Source organism: Myxocyprinus asiaticus, chromosome 10, assembly GCF_019703515.2.
Source record: "Myxocyprinus asiaticus isolate MX2 ecotype Aquarium Trade chromosome 10, UBuf_Myxa_2, whole genome shotgun sequence".
NCBI classification, from domain to species: domain Eukaryota; kingdom Metazoa; phylum Chordata; class Actinopteri; order Cypriniformes; family Catostomidae; genus Myxocyprinus; species Myxocyprinus asiaticus.
This window is the reverse complement of record NC_059353.1, coordinates 14,644,480-14,669,983: the sequence shown is the minus strand read 5'-3', so window position 1 is coordinate 14,669,983 and position 25,504 is coordinate 14,644,480. Positions and strand designations below refer to the sequence as shown.

The 25,504-nt window shown below is 38.8% G+C and overlaps 1 protein-coding gene across 6 annotated transcripts in view; it reads left to right on the top strand.

Annotated features, from left to right (window-relative positions):
* The window catches only part of LOC127447096 (alpha-1,3-mannosyl-glycoprotein 4-beta-N-acetylglucosaminyltransferase A), an 80,417-nt gene that overhangs the window by 31,291 nt on the left and 23,622 nt on the right, over positions 1-25,504 (top strand). For all 6 annotated transcript variants that reach the window (XR_007898284.1, XR_007898283.1, XM_051708645.1 and 3 more), the window contains exons 3-7: positions 2,026-2,193; positions 9,615-9,755; positions 18,946-19,079; positions 23,006-23,052; positions 23,214-23,327. Coding sequence is in view for 4 of the 6 variants with exons in the window: in XM_051708645.1 (XP_051564605.1) it covers positions 2,026-2,193; positions 9,615-9,755; positions 18,946-19,079; positions 23,006-23,052; positions 23,214-23,327 (604 nt within the window). In the remaining 2 variants the exon portion in view is untranslated. The remainder of the gene's footprint in view (positions 1-2,025; positions 2,194-9,614; positions 9,756-18,945; positions 19,080-23,005; positions 23,053-23,213; positions 23,328-25,504) is intronic.

Here is a 25,504-nt window from a genome sequence, read left to right as displayed (position 1 = left end):
CTTCATGGTGCTTTGGAACTATCTCGGATCCATACGCAGTCTTGTTTTAGGGCAAGGTCTGAGTCATAACATGTTGAGTCTGCAAATAAAGTAGGTGGTGTGACCCAAGGCTAATCTGCTCTACAAGAGGGCACTTTCCTCTGGCACTGCCTCAGACCAGACTCTATCTGTTTGTCTATTCTTCTCTCTCACTCTTCTTCATGCTGAGCAGCAAAAAGATAACCTTCCTGGAAGCTCATGTCTCTTAGAAACTGTGATGTAATCAGGAAAAGGCAGGCAGGTCTGGTTCCTGACAATAACGGTTTTGCTGACTTTAGTTGTTGTTTTTTGACATTTTGGAGGTTATTTCAATGGCCAGCTTAAAGCAGTTCCTCTTTTTATTCTCAAGACATTTTATTGGTGGACACCACAGTAGAGAAACAGGAAATTGTTCTGGGCTAGAATTTTAAGAACCACTGGCTTAGCAGATGCCTTTTGATATACAGCATGTAACATACTGAAGGATGCATTTGGTTTTAAGTAGAGCCCGACCGATATGGGATTTTTGAGACAATACCGATTTTAGAGGGGAAAAATACACCGATTACCGATATGGTGGCAGATATTGTTAATTTTTGAGCTGGAATAAAAATAGACCTTTTCTATGTGGATTGTGCACCAATATGATTATGCAAAGGTACTCAGAAGGCTGCTTTCTTAAATATTTTTATCAAAAAATATTTGACATTATTATTATTATACAGTCAACAAATTATAGAAAAAATAAAGAATAAATAAAAATACAATAAGTAGCTTAATTAACATTAATAGTACTGTTTAGTATCAGTCAGTTGCTGACCATTTAAATAAAAAATAACAATTATAGCTAAATAAAAATCAGTACTGTATGTTCAGTATCAGTCAATTGCTGACCATTTAAATAAAGAATAAATAAAAATAAAATAAATAGCTAAATAAACATTAATTGTACTGTTTAGTATCAGTCAAATGCTGACTATAATACTGCCAGTCAATTATTGGCAGGTTGTAAAACAAGAAACATTTACACCTGCCGAGACAAGAGAAAAACAGCGGCAGAGATGTTACACCGTATCCTGCTATACAAGTTCAAGGGAAACTTTCAACAGTGGAAAACCAGACTTTTAAATATTACATTTTGTAAATGCAACGACTGGAATTGTTCGGTTGAAGGGGGTACCAAACTGTGAATCCTGAACAAAACAGTTTGGTGAATACATGTTTACACATTAGCTTCCACTCAGCTGACAAGCAATGAAAGTAGCTACGTGATTAGCTAGTTAGCTATAAGCTCGTTGTCACGGAGAGTAAAAGATGGACTTTATTTACTTCCCAGCATTGTGTCTCACCAACTAGGTAATAACATAGCATGAAATCAACACTCAACAGACACAATCCACCACCGCACTGTTGTCTGCTGAGCTGCAAAAAGATGCTCTGATGTTACCTTTCAAATTGCTACATTACTTACTGCACTGACAAACTATAGCTGGCTAACAGCAAACAGACATGAGTGACATGGTTGTCAGGGACAGGGTTAACGTTATATTAGTAATATTGAAAAGGGAAAATGATGGGGTCATTGTTTATTAACTTTCCAGTATGTATTTCACAAACTAGTTAGCACCTTACTGTGAAGACACCGCCTCTAACTCCGCACTGTCAGCAGAACCACTGTCAGGTGTCAGCGCGCTCTGCTTTATGACACCAATTCTAAATCACACCAAGCATTGTTTTCTGCATTATGTGTTAGAAAAAAAAGTTTTCATATCTGTGCATATCGGAAAATATATACACCGATACCGATGTATCTGTGAAAGGCTAATATTGGCTGATAATATTGGCCGATAAATCGGTTGGGCACTTGTTTAAAGTGTCTTTTGAGAATTGGATTTTCTTCCCACAGTCACATGATGGTGAAAGATCATAATTGCACTGAAACAACTATATGTATTCCAGTTAAAACTTGCCTCTCTCTGTCCACCTCCCATCTTTTCCTTTCTGTAGAAAAGTTGGTAGCCTATCAGAGGGAGTTTCATGCCCTGAGGGAGCGGCTGCGAGTGGCAGAGCACCGGACCCTACAGCGCTCTTCTGAGCTCAACGCCATCCTCGAACAGTTCAGACGGGCCATCGCAGAGACCAACGGCAGCAAGGATGCTCTCGCCAACTTCTCAGGTGACTGGATGATGTTTACATGTACACCAAAAGAATTGTGTCTGTTCGCAGTGCACATTTTTATCTTTCATGCATCAAACTGACATTTTTATTCTACAAAGTTTGAACACTTGTCATTCCCAAAATCTACACCTTCCCTAGTTTATAACTATTTTTTTTGGCTAATTTGACAATGCTTTTAGCAACCAAAACAAGGTAGACTTTTTGTTAACAAACAAGTGATCACCCTTATACTTTATATGCTCTGTCTGTGTGAGAAAAATTGTGATTGTTCAGAATGTGAAATCTTGTGTGAATGAAATTTTCACACAAGAAAATGTTTGTGTGGTTTCAGTAGACTGAAAAAAAAAAACTGCTGATTGATCAGTTTATGAAAAAATTGTTGACAACAGTCGCTTTCACACATACAACCTTTTTCTAGAAAATGAACTGTAATTTTCTGTTTAGAGGTCATGTGTAAGCACTCCCTGTTTTGAACAAATCAACTCGGTAAATCATCTCTGGCAATACCCTTGAATGAAATGTTGTAACATTACCTGAAAAGTTCTGTTCCTTATCTGTCACTCACTCGAAGTTGTGTCGATGTAGTGACACTAGGGGTCATTCTTGGGAGCCCCAAACACCTCTGATTTTGAAAAAAGGCCAATGGGAATTGGCGAGTGGAATTTGCATGCCACTCCCCCCGGACATACGGGTATAAAAAGAGCTGGCTCGCAACCACTCATTCAGATTTTCTCTTCGGAGCCGAGCGGTTGCGTTCAGTGCACTGAATCCAATCTCACTATTTTCACCTTAAATTGCTGAATCTTAAGGCGCATTTCAGCGGCCTCTGCACCCATGGAGTGCAGAGAACGCCCCTGGGCGCTTCAGCAAAACAAAAGAGTATATTCTAAAAAGAGTATATTTTCTAACTAAAAGAGTGGCACTCACGGAACGTCTTTTTAAAGATGCCTTTCCGTTTGTGTATTATTCCTGGTTGCGGTCATTATCTCTCCGCTTCTGACGGCCACGATCGCTGTCTTACGTGTCTAGGCGCTGCCCACGCAGAGACATCTTTTGTGGATGGGTCATGTCCTCATTGTGAGAATGAGGACATGAGGCTGTCCCCCTCCACCTTGAAGGTGTATGTAGCCGCCATTTTGGCACATCATGATGCAGTAGATGGTAAGTATTTGGGGAAGCACGACTTGATCATCAGGCTCCTGAGACACGCTAGGAGGTTGAATCCCTCCAGACCGTGCCTCATCCCCTCGTGGGACCTCTCTGTGGTCCTTCGCGGTCTACGGGGAGCTCCCTTCGAGCCCCTGGAATCAGTTGAGCTTAACCCTCTTGGGTCTGAGGGTGTTTTGAGCCCTGGAGAAGTTTTGACATGCCTTGACATTTGTGCTTTTTTCAGTTGCTTAAAAACATATTAATGGCTAAAGTCTGATAACAGTGTATTCAGCACAAACTGGGCTACAATAATATGTGAACAACATGTATGTACATGTTTGTGTTTTTGAGAAAATAACGTTTATGCATGGTTTTTGAAGAAAAAAAATTTTAAGTCACTGAAATAAGGCCATATAACACATACTAAACATTTGTTCACAAGACTTCCTGATCACTCATTCATACAAAACAATATAGTCATTTAACTTTTGTAAGACACTTTTAGTGTTAGAAAGGCCATATGCGAGGTGGCGTGGATGATCATTAATATTGATATGATTCACACCTGAGGAGACAAAGACCCCTCCCCTGAGAGAGAATGAAAGTTTGTAGCTTATTCACAAAATCAATTTTAAGTTAAAAGAAGGAATTTGACTATACATTTTCTTTACATAAAGACTTAACTTAAAAACTTTAGACACTACCGTTTAATAGTTTTAGATCAGTAAGATTTTTTAATGTTTTTAAAAGAAGTCTCTTCTGCTCACCAAGGCTGCATTTATTTGATCCAAAATACAGCAAAAACAGTGATATTGTGAAATATTTTTACAATTTAAAATAACTGTTTTCTATTTGAATATATTGTAAAATGCTATTTATTCCTGTGATGTAAAGCTGAATTTTCAGCATCATTACTGCAGTCTTCAGTGTCACATGATCCTTCAGAAATCATTCTAATATGCTGATTTTCGAATATGGGCATATTTACAGCACATTTTACACATTTACACCCGAACAAATATTTGCAAGCACAAGCTTCATTGATGATAATGAGGCAGCATAAACACTAGTTAAAATATAATCTAAACATTCATATTATTTTTATATCATATTACATATTATATTTATATCATACAGCATACAATTTAAATACCTGCTTTAGCCGAAACAACATTTAAATGTAAGTAAAACTTGCCTATTAGGACATATTTCAAATTTCAATACTCTGAATCCTGGCTGGCAAGTCTGGAAATAGTCCAGCTAGTAAAATTGATATAAAATAGCATGTCAGCTAATGTAAGTAAAGACTTTCTCATCCGAAATTGTATCCTCGGCTGGATCAAGACGCTCTTCAAAATGCAAACGTTCCTCATCAGAGTCCCGCTCTTCTTTTGAGGAAAATGTGAACTCTTCCTCACCTGTGTAGCATGCCATCTTCCAAACGCGCAGGAAAATGAATGAATCCGATGATTAACTTTTTTAGGCATTGTTGGGGGCGTTTACCATTTGCATTGATCGCCTCAGCACATTACCGTATGAATAGCACACTCTGCTGGTGGGTGTGATCTCAGTAGAGATAATGAGCTGAGCCAGGAGAAACTGTACATCGCTTTGTTTTATACAGATTACATTGCAGGAGAATATTTGTTTTAAATTTGAATAGTTTTATTTAAAAGTAGACATTTTAAGCTTTCTTTAGACATATGTTTCATGTTTGTGTGATAAGTATTCGCGGAGTTTCACTTCATTTTTGTGACGTGTTTCAGAAAGATGCTTACAGAGACAGCTGAAAGCGCACCCTGTTTATTTTCTTTATTTTACAAAAGGTTTTGTTGTTATTGTGAGTGTACACAAATAAAAGTAGACCCTTTATAGTTTCTAATGTTGTCTTACATCATTAGAAACTATAAATATATTTAATATATTTATATTTATATTAATTTATATATATTTATTATCTGTATGCCCAAAAATGACAGAGTATTTTAAGTATTAAAATACTTAAAATACCGGCGACCTGCAGGCGTTCTCTGTCAGTGAAACGTGCCTGGAGTTCGGTCTGGGCTACTCTCACGTGATCCTGAGACCCCAACCGGGCTATGTGCCCAAGGTTCCCACGACCCCGTTTAGGGATCAGGTGGTGAACCTGCAAGCGCTGCCCCGGGAGGACGCAGACCCAGCCTTGGCATTGCTGTGTCCGGTGTGTGCTTTAAGCATCTATTTGGATCGAACAGCTCTTTGTCTGCTTTGGCAGACAGCGGAAAGGGAGTACTGTCTCCACCCACTGGGTCATTGATGCCATCGTGATGGCATATCACGCTCAGGACATGCCGCCCCCTGTGGGGCTACGGGCCCACTCTACCAGGAGTGTGGCAGCCACCTGGGCCCTGACCAATGGCAGTGGGCTGGGCAACACCCAACACCTTGTGAGGTTCCATAATCTCCACGTTGAGCCGGTCTCGTCCCGTGTATTGTCAGGTATGAGCAGGTAAGTTCTGGGACAGCTGGCCGGGTGTACCGCTTGAGCATAGCGCCTTTCCCCTCCCTTGAGGTGAAGATGTACACTTGTGAACACGACTGGGAGTCAAAAGTTGTGATCCCTGGATGACTTTCCTCCTTAGCCCTGTGGCAGACGAGTTTATGGAGAAACTCGCTGCCGGCCCAGTACATGTGCTAACTAAGCCCTGTACTGGGGTAGGTGCTCCACATGTGCTGGTTCCCCATAGGTGACCCCATGTGATATACAATATCTTTCGCTAAATCATTTCCCTGTCGGTAAACTGCGTCTTCCTTGGGTAGAGGTTCCTCTGCCCCCGGTCACCATGTTTGTAGAGCTCCTCCCCCTTTGGGTAGGACCTACCATGGGACTTCTCCACATGACATACTTCCGACAAGACTCGGTAAGACCATGTGACGTATTTCCCTCCGGGTGGGGTGTGGTCTCTACGGTGTCTTCCCCTAGGGAGTGACACCCCCCCCCGATGTAGACACTTATGGCCCCCAGCCGGTAAACAATATTCCACTCTTTTTGGGTAGAAAAAAGAGGCCACGGCTGGGCTTGCCTGTCCCTATTTTTTGGGCAAGTCGACTTGTCCCAAAGGACCGTTCGATGCTCATAAGAGCGTTGGGGGAGGTTACGTGACGGCCTGGTGCGCTGGCTACGAGGCACACAGCGGTCTGCCCGTCTTGCACTGCCAGTCCACATAACACAGTTCAGCTTATTGTGGCGTTTCATATAGGGACCCCTAGTGTCACTACATTGACACAATGTCGAGTGAGTGACAGATAGGGAACGTCCTGGTTACTTTCGTAATCTCCGTTCCCTGATGGAGGGAACGAGACATTGTGTCCCTCTTGCCACAATACTGAGCTACCCGCTGAAATGGCTGGGACCTTGTCTCAGCTCCTCAGCACAAAACCTGAATGAGTGGTTGCGAGCCAGCTCCTTTTATACCCGTATGTCCGGGGGGAGTGGCATGCAAATTCCGATCGCCAATTCCCATTGGCCTTTTTTCAAAATCAGAGGTGTTTGGGGCTCCCAAGAGTGACCCCTAGTGTTACTACATCGAGACAACGTCTCGTTCCCTCCATCAGGGAACGGAGGTTACGAAAGTAACCAGGACGTTTTGATGATATGTGTGAACAAAGCCATAAGATTAATGGTTTGGGGATGTACAAAGTCAGGGTGTCTGCTTTGGGTCAGTCACAAATTTCTGAACTAGATGATTAAATTACTTGGTCAAAAATATGAAATCAAATTGGACAGATAGTGAAATGATTCTAACTAGTCAGAGGACTTCAAAAATGTTTGATGTTTTAGAGTCGACTTCAGAGGAAATCTCGTAATGTATGATGCTCCACAATTCAAATATGAAGTCATGTGGTGAGCAAAGAAGCCAGTGGAAATCGAGCAATGGGAATCAAGTGCTCAAAGTGAAACTTAATTTTTAACGGCACTTAACACCACAACCCACGTCTCATTCTATTGTCTTAACACCCAAGACCGCACCCAGATCAGCGGCAGTGTGCCCATACATGCATGTTATTTTACATCTGTCATGTGTCTCCTAGAATGTGTCAATTTGTTGACTGTTAAAATAACTACAGTACAAATCAGAGTTCAATAGTATTTTGGTACTGATGTGTGAATGTTAGCAAAACAGAAAAAAGACGGAAGCAGTTGCATGTGTGAATAGCAAATGTGGTACATTTACAAGTAAAGCCAGTCCAACAATTTTACTGCAATTTACCAGGTTTCATGTGGGGAAGTGGCAAATTTCTGTTTTTTTCTGTTTTTCCCCTCCAATATTTTGTCTTCTGCTTACTAAAGTTTTGATGCTTTTAACTTTTTTATATCTAGTTTACCTCCAGGTAATTGATTAAAAGTTCATATGAATGCCAAGCCTTTAAAAGATTTCATAATGAGTCGTGACTGATGTCCGAGCCAATTATAGCTCTAGTTATGGAAGAGGAATGTGTGACTTTTTACTATTTACATTTTTTTAATGAACACTATTAAATTGAATTGTCTGGAGGCTGTTTTTCACACATCAACTGATCAATATAATGTAGTATTTAGTATAAAAAGCATAAACTCTACATAGTATAAGAATTTTTCAAATAATTATAATGTGGATATGATTGTAACACTGTTATAAGGGCAATTGTAATCCAATGAGAAAAGAAAAGAATAATATATATATATATATATATATATATATATATATATAAATCGCCCTTGTCTCCCCTACTTTCAGCTCCGTTTACCCTGACAAAGACATTTTTCCACAATTAAATACATTATCACAGATTTCTACAGTTTTTAGTCCTCTACAGTTGGTACAGAAAATGGTTCTGGTGAGGGCAGAACTATTACAACTACATCTGTGAAGTTATGTAATTGATTTTCATAGATATTCTCGCAGAATGTAAATGACAAAAGGCCACTCGCATCCCCAAAAAACAAAACAAAAAAACAGCAATTTAGTGCAAATACTGTACTAGATCATTAGCAAGTGCCAAAAAACAGCAGTCTTAGTCTTAATATTTCAGTTGTTCCTTTAGCATGGTTTGCCTTGAATTTTTAGACTACATATTTAAAGCACCCTTGCCTGCTTCCAAGCACTGAGTAATCAATATGTGTGTGTTTTAATGTAGCATTGGATTTTCCTGTTTGTTTTCATATGAAGGTTATTAAAAAGGGAAAATGAGCAAGAAATGGCATTTACTGTTATTTGTCAGAACAATTTTGAATGTTGTCAGGATGGGAAGATATATATTGAATTTCAAAATATCATGAACCAAAAAAATTACGAACCATATCATGGCATAACACGATATTTCGAAATTTGCAGCATTGTTTTCTGTCCATGTAATCATAAATGAAATGACCTCTCAAAATCTCTCTATCGCTTGATTTTTACCACAACTGCACTTTTTTTCTACACAAGGGTTCACACAAGGTCCTTAAAGTGCTTGAATTTAGCTTTTAGAAATATAGGTTCTGTAATACCTGGAAAATCAGCTTGTTTTGATGAAAAGTGCTTGAGATTAAAGTGGATCGTTTCCTCCGTGTAATTGGTGTTCATCAAAGATGAGGCGCACTCCACTTTCATTGAAAAATGTGTCTTAAAATCCTTTGTTCTTTCTGTCCGATTTAAAAAAGTAAAAGTAAAAGGAAAAAAATATTAATTTTAATCTCATGCAGCATAGATGCGCTAAAGAAACCGAGAGATTCTCATTGATGTTCCCTGAACCGGAACACTTAGGCGCTCATTGAACTCTTAAAGTGACAGTAACCTTTTTAGCGTTTCTTATTCAAATGAATGTAAATTCAGTGTTATTACTTGTAAATTGTACATGTTATTTCAAACAGTGATCACTCATATCATTATATAAAATTTCATGATATAATATTAATGAATATAATGTAGAATTTTTGTATTTTTACTTAGTTAAAATGCGATTATAATAATGATGACAAAGAAATGATTAAAATGAAATATCAATTTTTTCAGGACAGGTTCTGTTCAGTTCTATTCATTGTTCTGCACCTGATCAGCCTGAATTTACCCCACTATTTTTGAAAGCTTATTTGTTTGTGATCATTTCGTATAGAGAAAGGTATATGATCAACTCTTATTATTATTATTATTATATATCGATGGCACAAAAGTGTAGTTTAAGATCCAAATTGTGGCTTTATCTTTGTATAATTTTTCTGGCCATGCTTGAATCCTGTAAATAATTCTGAGTTATTGTACTTACAGATGAGACACAGAAGTTGTTGAAGGAGTTGTCTCATAGGAAGCCCCTACAGGTGCCAAATATCTATCACCACCTGCCTCACCTGCTCAATAATGAGGGCAGCCTGCATCCTGCTGTACAGGTGGCCCAGGGACGTACCGGAGGTGAGTTAAACAATTAATTGTAAATCCATTCATTCCATCCATTTTAATTGTAAATAAAAACTTCTAGCTGTGGGTGGGCAGTATGATATGAAATATTATATCACAATATAAGTAATTGTATATCACCGTAAGTATATATATATATCATAATGTAGTTATTCTTGTTAACATGCAACAAAAATGGTTTATTTTGATAATCGATGCCTGTTTTTGAATAAATCACTAATAACTTTTTTGCCATTTGATAATTTTCTCCTTTTATTTGGAACTTGATGTATGCGAACCAAAAGATACAATTATAAAATGCATGAAAAGTCTGGCATCTGTGCAAAAACAGCTTCACATTATGTAACATTTAGTTAAAAACATAAGACTCAAAATAGTAAAAGTAATATTATAATTCATAGTTCAAGCTAAATTCTGATTGGATGAACCACATTTAAAATATGCGCCTACTGTATATTGCTATATACAGCTAAACTCTGCTAATAACAAGTTTTTCCTCACTTTGACTTGTCTGGGACAAGTTCCACTCTGTATATTTGCATTTCTCCATGTTAATGTACATAAAATGGTACTCCAGTAATGTAAAACAGTCCTGCCAACTAATAAACGGTATATCAAAATACCATCTCAATTGATTTGAGAAATTGAAAAAATGATATGAAATTTATATTCTGAATACTGGGTGTCGCTGTCACATACATCCATCGTCTCCAGATTTACATGGATGAAGCGACACACAAAAAGAATGATGTGTTTATTATGGGACAGTTATTGGGTCAGATATGTTGCTCATGTATTTGATCCTGTTAAAATTACCCAATACCATGCATAGTACTACTGAGTAGAGCAGTTTATGCATGCACATTCGTGTGAGCCGAGCACACTCTCCTAGAATGTGGCCCCCAATAGAAAAAGTTTGGACACCCCTGGTCTTGAGGATTAGATGCCCTTTAAAACTGGCCAAACCAACATTGATTAATTATTAAAATGTGCTACTTTTTAAGTTCTGCCACTGTCCATCCGTTTAGTTTGTTAGACCAATGCTAATCTCTACTGTGGCCTTGTAAGGCCTCAAAGCATTAATGTAAGGTCTGTTTTTCACCCTTCATTCCTCACTTTATCACCAAAACAGTGGGGTGTTGCTGTCTCCCGCATACTTGCTTGTCGTATGTCATTGGTCCCGGTCATTGTGTCTGATCTGAAGCTGCAGCCAGCGGCACCGAATCGGGCCCGAAGACCTTTTGTCCTTTTAATCACACCCACAGCAGGCCTATCAGATTCTCATTAGAGGAACCAAGCCCTCCTGTGTCCAATGAGAGTTACTGAAATTTCTGGGGATATGAACGTACTGTAACAAAGTGTAAAAGCCACAGGAATGGGAACTTCTTAACTACATTTCTTTTCGAGTTGTGAATTTTTTTTTGCTTTTGGTTTTTTGTTGTGAAGCTTGATTATACTGCTGTCTCTGAATATATTTGCACACCTCAAAGAAATTTTCTGAAGGAGGAATCCTAACAAGGATTTCTAATGCATCTTGGCAATATGTCTTTATCCATAACCTTATTGTGCTTGTTTCTAATTGTCTATATTAGCTGGGTTGCTTTACTAGTATAGTTACAGATCCACTAGTCTCATATAGCCAGGTTTTGACTTGCAGTGTAAAGTCTGGTCCTCATGATTGCAGATTTACTTCTAGCCAGAAATTGCCCACTTAGACATAAAGAGGCAGTCTCATTGACATACAAAGTGATTTGCAGAGTTGTCTTTAATAGATTATAATACAACAACGAACCAGCATGAAAAAATTCATGTTGTGGCAGTTTTACAGGAAACACTGTAAAAGAGCGGAACATTTGAATATACTTTGATCAGAATTTCTGTCTGTCCAAAATATAGGGTACTGATTATTCACAGACATAATGCAAAAAACTAATTATGCTGAATAATTCTGCTGGTGGATATCTTGGTAACTTGCTATTATATTTGCAAAACTAAACAACTGATGCCATTAACCTGACAAACTTTGGCAAAAACAAGTGATTAATTTTTCCTCAAAAGCTCTCATTGTATCAGCCCAGTACTTTATTAACACAAATTTGTTAACTTGTGTGCTTTAGTGATGTTTCATTCGTGAACAAATCTGTCTTTTTTTAATCACTCTCGTTCACTTCCATACACTGACTTACTGTTCACTGACGCCTCTCCCTTTCAAAGCCAATGTGCTCTGCTGCCTTTCATGCCTGTAAAGACTGACTATAGCACGAGCCAATAGCATTCGAGTGCATGCTGTGAAGGAGCATATCATTGGTTCAACCTGCTGAACGAATACGCCCCTTCAATTAACTAGTAGGTCATTTGAGTCTGAATGAGATGTGATTTGTGAACGAACTGAATACACTGGTAAACTCGTTCGTGAATGATTCGTGAAGGAAGATCCGCTGAACGACTGAATGAGAGGAGGCATGTCATTCGTTCAGTTCGGCATTCATTTATTAATGTGTAAAAATGACTGAACACCATATAGTAAAAATTACATGAATTACGGATGGAAATTTGTGCTTTGATGCACAGTGTAGGATATTTAGGCTTGTCTTAAAAATAATAAGTATTTGTCTAGGAATAATTAAGCCCAGCATTTGACAAAATATAGGGAAAATACGACCTGCCATTGTGGTGAAAACGGTTATGGTGTTTAAACCCTATTTTTAAAGTGTCTTCATACATTCGAACACATGCAAATTCCATTTGTCGCCCTTGTAAAGACTGACTTCAGCACGAGCCAATAGCATTAGAGAGCAGGCTGTGAAGGAGCATATCATTGGTTGGACCCACTGAACGAATACACCCCTTAACTGAATTAGTCGGTCATTTCATTCGTGTCGTGAATTAACTGAATGTATTTGTAAACTCATTCACGACCAACATGAATGAATCAGTCATCATGAACGATGATCTGACCGGGAGGAGGAGCTGCATGTCGTTCGTTCATAGGGTCAATCTCCTTTAATAAGAAAAGGGGCCATAAATAAAAGTGAGTGATGACCACACATTACAATGATATACAGACATTATTCAAACTCATTATTTTTAGGCTAGCATTGTTGTCCTTTTGTTGTCTAGCTTGATAAAAAGTCATGCTCAGCAATTCACAGTATGATAGATATGCTTTGTTGTCATTTGTGGGGAAAGAATTATGATGCTTTAACATTCTGCACTGCTGAAGTCTCAGTAGAATTTTAATAAAGGATAATTAGACTTGTTCTGGTCGAGAATTATTGCTTTCGGTTCAATACAATTATTTAAAGACGGTCATTTGGTGCCATCTGCAGGCGCAAAGGCGTAACTTGAAGATATGGTCAGTGAACGATTCAATGAATGAATCTGAACGAATCTTTTTGGTGAATGGAATCAAAAGAATCAAGACAAGGAGGGGCCTGGGTAGCTCAGTGAGTATTGACGCTGACTACCACCCCTGGAGTCACGAGTTCGAATCCAGGGTGTGCTGAGTGATTCCAGCCAGGTCTCCTAAGCAACCAAATTGGCCCAGTTGCTAGGGAGGGTAGAGTCACATGGGGTAACCTCCTCGTGGTCACTTTATTGTGTGGTTCTCACTCTCGGTGGGGCGCGTTGCGAGTTGTGCTAGCGTGAAGCCTCCACACGTGCTACGTCCCTGCAGTTACGTGCTCAACAAGCCACGTGATAAGATGCGCAGATTGACAGTCTAAGATGTGGAGGCAACTGAGATTTGTCCTCCGCCACCCGGATTGAGGCGAGTCATTACGCCACCATGAGGACTCGGAGCGCATTGGGAATTGGGCATTCCAAATTGTGGAGAAAAGGGGAGAAAAAAAAAGAATCGAGACTAATCAAAATCACTACTATTAGTGTGCTTGTACTCCTGGAAGTTGCATAAACACAGCCAATCAGATTGCAGCTAGTGATTTTCATCATGCTTGTTATTTTTGTGTGCAATATGCATCAGATGGTCAGTGAACGGCCTGTGGGCGTATCGTCTGCGACTGATCTGGCTCATTTATACCCTAATCCTGGAGCTGTCGTGCTCCTTTGTGGTGAGCTCTACTTTGTTCTTGTTTGTATGGCACATTGTACCACACTATACAGCATCAGGCGGTATGTGGGTTAACAGTAGATGAGTTAAGTTGATGACTAAATGGCTTTATTATGAGCAACATCCTATGCAAGGGCAGCCTGCAGTGAATGACAGTATTCTTGGATGACAATAATGACATTAGAGAATGTCAATAAAACTGACCCCTGTCACACGAGGATCTTGTTTTTCTGAGCATATGGGAAAATCAGAGAGAATACATTGTTTTTGGAACACCGGAGCCCACCCATAATCTCCCTCCCACCACACCAGACCCACAGACGGACATCCCCTGCTGACTTACAGTAATCTCAGCCTCCTGTTTCCAGACTGTCTGTAGTGTGGCAAGACTGCAGTGGACTCTGGCTCGTGCTTGTGCCTGCGGTCCCCATTCTCTCGAAAAGATCATGGCTTATGAGAGGCTATTTATAGATCAGTAAATGGGGACATCTTCTTCTGTACAGACTCGAGAGACTTTGCACCATATCCCATGCTCACCCCTCATAGATGTAGAAAATAAGATAGAGAAAGGTCTAAGTGAGGAAGCTAACATTAGAAAATTAATACGTTCAGCAATTAGGGCTGGGCGATATTTTTCAGCCTTTTGACAATGTTCAATATACACCGATCAGCCACAACATTAAAACCACCTGCCTAATATTGTGTAGGTCCCCCTCGTGCCACCAAAACAGCGCCGGCCTGCTGTTGCGTCAGAGATTATATTCTTCTCTCCACAATTGTACAGAGCGGTTATCTGAGTTACCATAGACTTTGTTGAACCAGTTGATCTGTCTCATCAACAAGGCATTTCCGTCCACAAAACATTTTTGTTTTTGGCACCATTCTGAGTAAATTCTAGAGACTGTTGTGTGTAAAAATCCCAGGAGATCAGCAGTTACAGAAATACTCAAACCAGCCCGTCTGGCACCAACAATCATGCCACGGTCCAAATCACAGATCACATTTTTTCCCCATTCTGATGGTTGATGTGAACATTAATCGAAGTTCCTGACCCGTATCTGCATGATTTTATGCACTGCTGCCACATGATTGGCTGATTAGATAATTGCATGAATGATTGTTGGTGCCAGATGGGCTGGTTTGAGTATTTCTGTAACTACTGATCTCCTGGGATTTTCATGCACAACAGTCTCTAGAATTTACTCCGAATGGTGCCAAAAACAAAAAACATCCGGTGAGGGGAAGTTCTGCAGATGGAAACGCCTTGTTGATGAGAGAGGTGTTAACAGAAAATGGCCAGACTGGTTCAAACTGATAAAGTCTAGAGTAACTCAGATAACCGCTCTATACAATTGTGGTGAAAAGAATGCTATTCTGAGATGTGGGTTGGCGCTGTTGTGGCATCACGAGTATGCTTTGTATATCTTTGGATATTTATGTACACTATATTGCCAAAAGTATTCGCTCACCCATCCAAATAATTGAATTCAGGTGTTCCAATCACTTCCATGGCCACAGGTGTATAAAATGAAGCACCTAGGCATGCAGACTGCTTCTACAAACATTTGTGAAAGAATGGGCCGCTCTCAGGAGCTCAGTGAATTCCAGCGTGCTACTGTGATAGAATGCCACCTGTGCAACAAGTCCAGTCGTGAAATTTCCTCGCTACTAAATATTCCACAGTCAACTGTCAGTGGTATTATAACAAAGTGGAAGTGACTGGGAATGACAGCAACTCAGCCACGAAGTGGTAGACCACGTAAAATAACAGAGCGGGGTCAGCGGATGCTGAGGCGCATAGTGCGCAGAGGTCGCCAACTTTCTGCAGAGTCAATCGCTACAGACCTCCAAAGTTCATGTGGCCTTCAGATTAGCTCAAGAACAGTGCGTAGAGAGCTTCATGGAATGGGTTTCCATGGCCGAGCAGCTGCATCCAAGCCATACATCACCAAGTGCAATGCAAAGTGTCGGATGCAGTGGTGTAAAGCACGCCGCCACTGGACTCTAGAGCAGTGGAGACGCGTTCTCTGGAGTGACGAATCATGCTTCTCCATCTGGCAATCTGATGGATGGTGGTTTGGTGGAAAATTAGGCCTATCTGTCCAGCTCCCTCCTCTTCACCTTTCCACTGAGCACCAGTGGGCAAGCCAAGGGTGCAAAAGTAGGCGTTGATGTTGAGGCAGTCATGCATTAATGAGCCTCTGTGTGATGTCACAAATTTTGAAAATAGAGAACGAGGTGTTTTTACTGCTTGGTTTCAATAAGCGCTTTGGTCCCACTTTATATTAAGTGTCTTTAACTACTGTGTACATATATTACAATGTATTTATTGTGTTACTACATGAATGAATGAATGAATTTTACATTTATATTGCGCTTATTTGGACACTACACTCAAAGCGCTTTACACAGTGAACAGGGGACTCTCCTCAACCACTACCAGTGTGCAGCATCCACCTGGATGATGCAGCGGCAGCCATAGTGTGCCAGTACGCTCACCACCCACTAGCTATTGGTGGAGAGGAGAGAGTAGAGTTATAGAGACAAAATATGGATGGGGTTTATTAGGAGGCCATGATTGAGAAGGGCCAGTGGGGGGGAATTTGGCCAGGACACCAGGGTTACTCCCCTACTCTTTTACAAGAAGTGCCCTGGGATTTTTAATGACCACAGAGAGTCAGGACCTCAATTTAACGTCTCATTCGAAGGACGGTGCTGGCCTCCCTAATACCTCTTCCAGCAGCAACCTTAGTTTTTCCCCAGGAGGTCTCCAATCCAGGTACTGGCCAGGCTCAACCCTGATTAGATTCAGTGGGCTGGAGCACATGTTGTTCTGCAAAATTCTCACAAGATTCACATATGCTGCTATTAAAGTTGAGGTACTGTACAGGTAGGTTTAGGAGTGGGGCTAGGGTAAAGGTTTAGGGGATGGGTTGGGGTAGGGTTATGGTTTAGATTAGGTTTACGGTAAGGTTTTGGTTAGGGTTAGGTTTAGGGTTAGGGTAAGGTTAACAGTGTAACTACAGGTGTAATTAAACGCAGGTACTTTAAAAGTAATTACAATGCAACAACAAATATACATAAGTACTTTATTTCAAATGCTTAAGTACATAGTAGTTAAAGACACCTAATATAAAGTAGGTCTAATACTTTTTTTGGTTGCACTTTATTTTACAGTATGTGTACCTTCAGTGTACTTAGTGTTTTTACCCAAGAATGAACTGAGTAATAATAGATAACTACATGTACTTAATATGTGTTAGGGTTAGCACCTAGTAATTACTATAGTTGTTGTAATTATGTAGTATGTAATTGTAGAACAGTAGTGTAAAATGAAGTGCTACCCTTATTTCATTGAGGAGAAAGTTTTGAGTTCTGAAACTTAAAGTATGATTTTTGTAGCGGATGAAATGTTTGTAATGCTTAATTTTATGACACCAGCAAAATCATTGTGAATATATTGTGAATATTCTATATATCGCATAGTTCTGTCTACAATACAGGGTTCCAGTAAAACCCCCTACACACACTTTTTCACTTCAGTAAGGCACTGTAACGTCCCTTGAGACTGTCTGTATATACATCTACCATAGTTTAATCTCAAGGCACGTTGAATGGCTCCATCTCAAAGTGCTGCATACAGACTGCATACTGCTACTGCTGAGAAGAGAAGAGAGAGGATTTAGCATCTCTTTATGTAACCGAGTGCCTGAAGGCCAAATGTTACTTTTGTGAAAAAGAAGAGGTGGTGTAGGAGAGGATGATTTGCTTTAAATGCACATTAACTTGCATGTCTCTTTCACTTTTTCGTTTAGACACTCAGGTGCTTTATCTTTCTGTCTGCTAGACTTCCCCTCTTTTATTCTCACTCTCTCACTCACTCTCTCTCTTTGATCCTCAACCTACTTTACTGCTTCCCCACATGGTGTTTCCTATCAATACATGTCTCTTCTGCCTTGCAGTGGAAAGTAGTGCAAAATGGAAACATATTTTACTGTCTTCTGTTTGGTGCTGATGAAGTGGAACAGAGCTTCTGTCAGCCTGTCACTCAAATCAGCTCTCTGCCTAACACATGCAATGCACACACACACCCCAGTTCAATGAAAAGTGCTCCTGTCTGTTGCTGACATTTTGTCTGCCTGCTTGATTTATCTTCGAGTAGGCATGCATATCTCTGACATGATTTTTGGTTGCCTTTATCATGCGGCTTTTGATATTTATCTCAAAGATTGGACTTGGTATTTAAAACATGCCCACACTCACAGAGATTCTTGGCATTATTTTACAAGAGATCGACCAATATTGATTTAAACAGACACCTACATATACTTTACATCTCAAAAACACACAAACCCTCTATAGAGAAAAGTAAAAAACTGTAAATACATTGCCATAAATTTCATGAAGCCTGTCAAGAACATGTCCAGGGTCATTTTCCACTATACAATCAAATGAAAGGAATAAAAAAAAAGTTATATTCTGTTTAAAGAAGATTAAGCCTTTTGTGGTCATTAAGATAAAAAAAACCAAAAAAAACGTCTACACCCATTACATTTCCCATGAGAAAATGAGTATAATTTTCATATGCTTAATAATGTAGATTGCAAAAAATGTTAATGGTTCTAATTTTCTTAACTTTACATATACATTTATTTATTTATTTGTATTATACATTTTTAATCATTATTAATTTTTATTATATTTGGGGGGGACAGGATATGTTTTTATTTAATATGACGGGATATGTTTTCATTAGATTTACCCATTTTAAGTCCATCTTGCTTACTCGTGATCTATTTTGACTTTATCAGAAGCCAGAATCTCTTTTTGCGCTTTTCTTCCTCTCTGAAAAGAAGATGCAGTACAATAGAACAAAGTAATGCTTTTGCCCTGGGCACTTCCATATGAGTCTTTCATATCAGGGCTTTACTCCTGTGCCACTTTGGTCGACACACCCGTGTCAAAAGTGTATTGTGTGGCTGTCTCTAAATACACTTTTTTTTTTTCCCACATTATTTAGAATAGTTTGTCATCTGCTGAGCAATGACAGTATGAAATGCCAGTAATTTAACTTTATGAGACTTCAGTTGAGTTTTTGTTCTCTGTCTCGCACAGTTTCCATGGTGATGGGCATCCCTACGGTGAAGCGGAAAGTGAAGTCATACCTGTCAGAGACGTTGCATTCTCTCATCGATAAACTCTCAGCGGAGGAGAAGCTTGACTGCGTCATTATAGTGTTCGTGGGAGAGGTGAGCATTCTCTTGACATTTCTGCGTGAGGTTTTTGGCCTACTCTGTTTTCCTGTATGAGAAGTGTCACTCATTCTAAATAACTTAACTGAGTCAATCTCGCAAACACTGAGTGTGAAGTTTTTTGTTACCACCTGTGGAGGGACGTGGGTGGTTTAGAATAAGTGCACAGGTCAAATTAATTTATACTGCTGTCTGAAATTCAGAGCAATAGGAACAGACACGCAGACATACTTGGGAGGGTTTATGGCCTTTATTACTCGAACCTGCACCCCAGCGAGAGTGCTTAAAGATTCACATACATATTGAAGGATATGCGAGAAAATAAAATCTACCAAATATGAATAAAATTAATTGAAGAAAAAAATAAAAATAAGATAATAAATAAAAATGCACATTTTTAATTTCGCTTTAGTTCTGGTAACCTTTTATTAATGATGAGATATAGAGAATATTTGTGTGAGATACTGCAGAAAACAAGTAATTTAAATGATCAAATGAATACTATGAGTAAATATTGAGACATCCACCCTTACAAAAATGTACCATGTTTGTAACCGCAAAAATATAAATTACTACAGTTATTGTTGCTAAACTAAAAATGGTAAAACTTTGCAATTAGGTTTTATTTGGTAAAATAAATAAATGCCTTGGGTATCAAGAACTAACAATGAACAATGAAATTTATAAATATACGGTTGTTCATTGTTCATGTTGGGTCATGTAACATGTAAACTTGTAATTTTAAAATGAATGATTAAATGTTCAAATTAACATTAACCAAGGTTAAGAAGTGCTGTAAAAGTATTGTTCACTGGTAGTTCATGGTAACTAAAATAGTTAACTAATGTTAATGAATACATTCTTATTGTAAAGTATCACTAGTTAAAATTTGATCATTTAAAAAAAGTTAAATAAACTGACAGGAAGATTCTGAAAGCTGTTTACAGAAGTAAAAGTAATTGTTGTACCTATGTTGTTTTGTTGAAAACTATGGTTACCAGAGGAAATGTTTGAAAGGGGAAGACACCATATTTTGTAACCATCCAGTCTCAGTTTTCTAACATACTTTTATTAAAAGAGGCCTTTTTGTTTATATTTTGTTTTGTTACTGTATTACAATGGGCTACCATACTGATACACAGTACGTCTATAAATTTATCTCTCTCAGTGTCATTCAGTTGTTTTCCTCCTATGCACCCTGTGCTTGTATATACTCGCCTCACTCTCTGTGGGTTGCGGTTGGGTCTGGAAGCGGATGTTTGTTAGTTGGTCTGTCATTGTGTATTGTAGTGTCTTTCTGGAACAATGTTAGTCATTAGTTATGAGTGGTTTAGTTTAGAGGGCAACACCCAGTCGCTATATAGCTAAAGAACCCTTAATGAGGGTCTTGTGTTTGAGGGAGGATATCCCTTTCACATCACTCGCTGTAGTTTTATTTGGTCCTACAGACGATGTAGGGTGAGAAAATTCTGTGAGAACAAACACAAACAGTCGTCCCCGAGACAACAAACAACCAAGAGCAGAGTCATTCCAATTCCCGTAACTTTTCCCATTATTTACTCAGTTGTTACTGCATCTATATTGAGTGGATATGTTTGCACATACACTACATGGTCTAATGTATGTGGACACCCAAACAATACACCTGTATGTGTGTTGTTGTACCTTTTGTTTCAAAAACTTGGGCATTGATCCCTCCCTTTGCTGCTGTAACAGCTTGCACTGTTCTGGAAAGGCTGTCCCCTAGATGTAATAACATAAGCCTAGTTTCCATCCACGTTTCGCATTATTTTGTTTTCGACAAAGTGAAAATGCGTAAAAAATAAATTGCGAAATTTGCCGTCTTCTGCCTGTTTCCATTCAAATGGCCTTTTATCGATAAAAATGGTGTGCGTGATGACCTCATGCCTAAAAAAACACTTTGTCACATAAGTTTTGGTTTAGTGCAAAAGAAATCTGCCCTTAAGGCGTTTCCATACAGAAATTTGTGTTTATCGCTCATTCGCCTCCCAGATACCCCTAATGTTTTCCTCTGAAGTTTTGGTAAAATGGGGAGAGTATTGAGACAATTAATTGAAATTAGCCAGCTTACTGTCATTTTAATTTCACAAATAAAAGCAATCAGAAGATGAGGAATTGCAATCAAAAGGGAGCAGTTGCCCTTCTGATAGGACTGTAATATTGGTCCTGATGTTGCGCCTATCGCAGGTTGCCACTGGTTCCGACCCGAAAGCGAATATTCATGGCCCTGTTCAAGCTGGCAACCTGCACCAAGTAGTGGGGGAAAACTTCAGTCTAAGTATAAGGATCATCCATAGATGTGTATATGCTGTGTGCACAACTATTAAAGAAAAATGTATGTGGTGTAATATCAGGATTTACACAAGATACATTCCTGATATTCAATAGGCTATTTTGAATAATCATCTAATCTAAAGCATTGCCATCACAACAACATTATGTCCAGCAACTTTTAACGACCAACTGAACTTGATTGTCATCTAAAATTAATTTTAGCGTCATAATGCAATTTACATTTTCTGAAGAAGCTCAGCAAATGCGATCCGAGGTAAAGAGGGTTAGATTTAAAATATTTAAAAGTTTTAAAAGGTTTAAAACTCCGCATTGGACAAATAGTTCTGATAGTTTATAGTCTTGAAGTGTAGAAAATGTCATTCAGACGACTTTATTCGTCTACAGAACAGGGTATGGCTAATCTAAGTTTGTGTAAAGAAAAGGCATATATAGGTCATATAAATATATATATATATATATATATATATATATATATATATATATATATTCGTTTGCTAATTAATTTATTTAATTTAATGCGTTTTTCATTTGGTAATTTATTTAATTTAATACAGGGAATTTTGCCAGCATTTGTTCAAAAGTAAGCTAAACAGTAATTTAATATAATTGGGCTAGTTCGTGTTCCAAAAAAGCACACTGAAGCTTTTCTCCTGGTATTATGCTTTTGTGCACAGAAATATGTTTTTTTTTTTGTATTGTGGGCTAATTCGGTGACTGCCATCTATTATTTTGAATGGTGTGTAAAAGCAACTTTAATTAATAAACGGATGTCTACCATGATTAAATTAATTGCAAAGAGTGGCCATTCATTTGTTCTCCGTGCACTTGTCGATGTGCATGATACGAGATATTTGTGTTGGCACTCCTGGAAGTGTCATGTTTGCAGTGATCAGCCGTTAAGATCAATCCATAATCATGTACAATAAATCGTCTTTCAAGGATGTATACCTTGTCATGATTAACACAGGCTAACGATTGGGGTAAATTCAGTCATGTGACACTACATTTTTGCGTTAATGCCAATTTTCTCGACAAAAAGTGTTTCCAAACCAGTTTTTCGCGACATTTGAAGTATCGGCGCTAGAGTTAAACGGAAAAATATTATGTCGACACTTGTGAAATTTTAGTGATAATTTGCATTTCCATCAGCTTTATTTTGATGCGCTAAAACATTTTTCGCAAAAAATTCTTGGATGGAAACGTAGTTATAGCTGTGGAGATCTGCTCCCATTCAGACACAAGAGCATCAGTGTGGTCAGACACTGATGATGAGTGATGGACACTGGTTCACAGATGCAGTTCTAATTCATCCCAGTGGTGTTCAGTAGGGCTCAGGTCTGGCCTTTGCACAGGCCACTCAAGTTCTTCCACACCAGACTCCGTTAACCATTTCATTTTGGACTTCACTGTGTGCAAAGGGTTATTGTCATGTTGGAACAGAAAAGGGCTCCATTCAACTAAAAATGTTTTTCCAAGGAAGACTGCATGGCTGTATGCTTGATGTTATGCACCTAGTTAGTAATGGATGTAGATGAAATAGCCAAACCTATTAATTTTCAAGTAGTGTACACACTAATCAGTTCTTTTTCATGTTTAATTCCTCACAGACGGACATAGATTATGTGAACAGTGTGGTTGCTGGCCTTGAGAAAGAGTAAGTGACAATTTCTTCTGGCAAGTTGAATTTCCTTAAACTTTCATGTAACCTGATGGTGCTGATGTTTCAACTGTTGACATCACGGCAGATTCATTGCCTAAAAATGTCTTCATACCTTTAGCTGTGTGTTAACCATTGTTCTTGTCATTCTCAATAAGGTTTTACACAGAACTGAATTCTGGGTTGGTGGAGGTCATATCGCCCCCTGCCAGTTACTACCCAGAATTGAGCAACCTGAAAGAGACCTTCGGCGACTCAAAGGAAAGGGTGAAGTAAGTTTGCAGAAATGATTAACCTCTCATTGCACCAAGACCGTGGCTGAATCAAACATTGCATATTTTTACAGCACCCTAAAATAATTTATTACACTGGTGATTGGAAAGTAAATACTTCTAGGTAGCGGTCAGCCGATATATCGGCGCGACTGATAAATCGACCAATATTTGGTATTTTTTAAATTATCGGCATTGACCGATAAGTTTTCTGTTTGTCCGATTAGTAGGCTTGGGATTGATGCCTTATCCATGCACTGATAATCGGAAGATTTTCGCGATGATTATTGAAATATATCAGGGTTTTTTCAGATATAAATTGCGCTGTTCATTGCACAATAGTATTTATCTTTTCAAAAATATTTCTCAACAACTTTGGTAAAGTGTGAGCGGCAGGGTAAATTAAAGGGACACCGGGCACATCTGGCGGACGACATGGCGTGTTCTAAAAATCGAAACAATTATTTTCTACAAAGGTATGCACACAGCACCTTGCAGCTCGCATTGTTTTCCATTAAATTCGACCCAAATAATGATCAAATCACAAATATTTACTCTAGCCATTGCTGGATGATATATTGTGTATTTGTATCTTTCATATAGCCTACACAGTGCATTTTCAGTTACAAGTATGTCATTTTGTGATTTGACAGCTTGAATGAAAGAGCTATTCAAGGCTACATACAGAGAAACAGCATAATAAACATGGCCTTTTTTTTTTTGTTCAGTTTGCGCAGTTAACCTTTTCATGAGTAGGGTCTAAATTCCTCTGCAGTGCCCCCTGGTGTGAGTTATTTTTGCATGTGACACTGCACAACCAGTAGAGGGGAGCAGAGTGTAGATGAGTTTTTTCATTTTTGATTTCTTGTCATAAAAAAAAATACTGTATGTAATATAGTAAAAGTGAACAAATGGGTTATGTCTGCTGTACTGTTTTTGTTTTATTTATTTAGTTTTTATAGCTGTAAAAATCTAATTAACAAATAATATCAGCAGCCTGTGCACTGTTTGACATCACAGACATTGTGTGTGTGTGTGTGCGTGTGCGTGTGTGTGTGCTCTTTGAATCTTTGAGTAGCTGTTTGTTTGACTAATGACAACCGCTACTAATGTAAACAAATGGAAGCACGCATCGGAGGAAGATCATGTTTGATATATTGACTGTGCTTATAAGAGCAGTAAACTTTTTATCATGGTACTTTGGCGATGAGTTGGATGTATATACAGTGTATAAAATAAATGTATTCTGTGGATTAAAAGACTATATGAGTAACTGTTTGAGCGAATATAAATTACAGACTCTTGACCAGCGTAGTCTGTTGAATCTGGCAGCTTGTAATGTAACTGGCTGTTGCTGAAACACGTATGTGTGATGCTGCTCTCTGGGGCCCAGTTATGCATGAAAGGGTTAAACCAGTTTCATACACTAACCTGCAAACTCAACATCACTGTGTTAATTCTTGAAGTACAAAAGCCTTTGTAAATTTGGACTGCCATCTGCTGCGCCGCATCAGCTCGTCCTGTGTGTGTGTTTGTGATCGTGACCGGCTTTAGTAAATGTTATATCACCCTCTTGTGGTCTTCCAACGCTATTACATCAGACTACATTAAACAGAAGGCCAACTGGAAATTGTGAATTGTAAAGCCAGCAAATTTGGCTTCTAATTTAAATGTCTGTTAATTTCTCAAAAATATATAGATAAAATAACATGCTGATCAATAATTGATATATCGATATTTTATGACATCCCTCGACAGAGCAGAGAATAATTTGTTGCATATGAAGGAGCCGTCTGAGGCATGTAAACGATCAATCACAGTTCATTTTGTTGTTATGTGCCATCGTGTTACAACAATAATAGACCGGCGTGCAACACAGTCTCATTTAAACAGTATCGTATTTAAATACAATCGCTGTGGTGGGTGAATGTTACAATATTTATTTGCTCGTGCTTATAGACAATTTCTGTGGTGATGGTGAAATAAAGTTCTGATTAGGCCAGATCTCACATTTCAGTGCCTGAGTCAGAGCTGATTTACTGTCACAAATGTGATTAGAGAGAGAGAAAGACGTCAGTGAGATTTTCTGGGGACAGAGAGAGAGCGAGAGAGCGAGCGAGCAGTGGTAGATTTGTTGTGAGAGACGGGAAGGGAGGAACTGTTTTCCTCACACACTC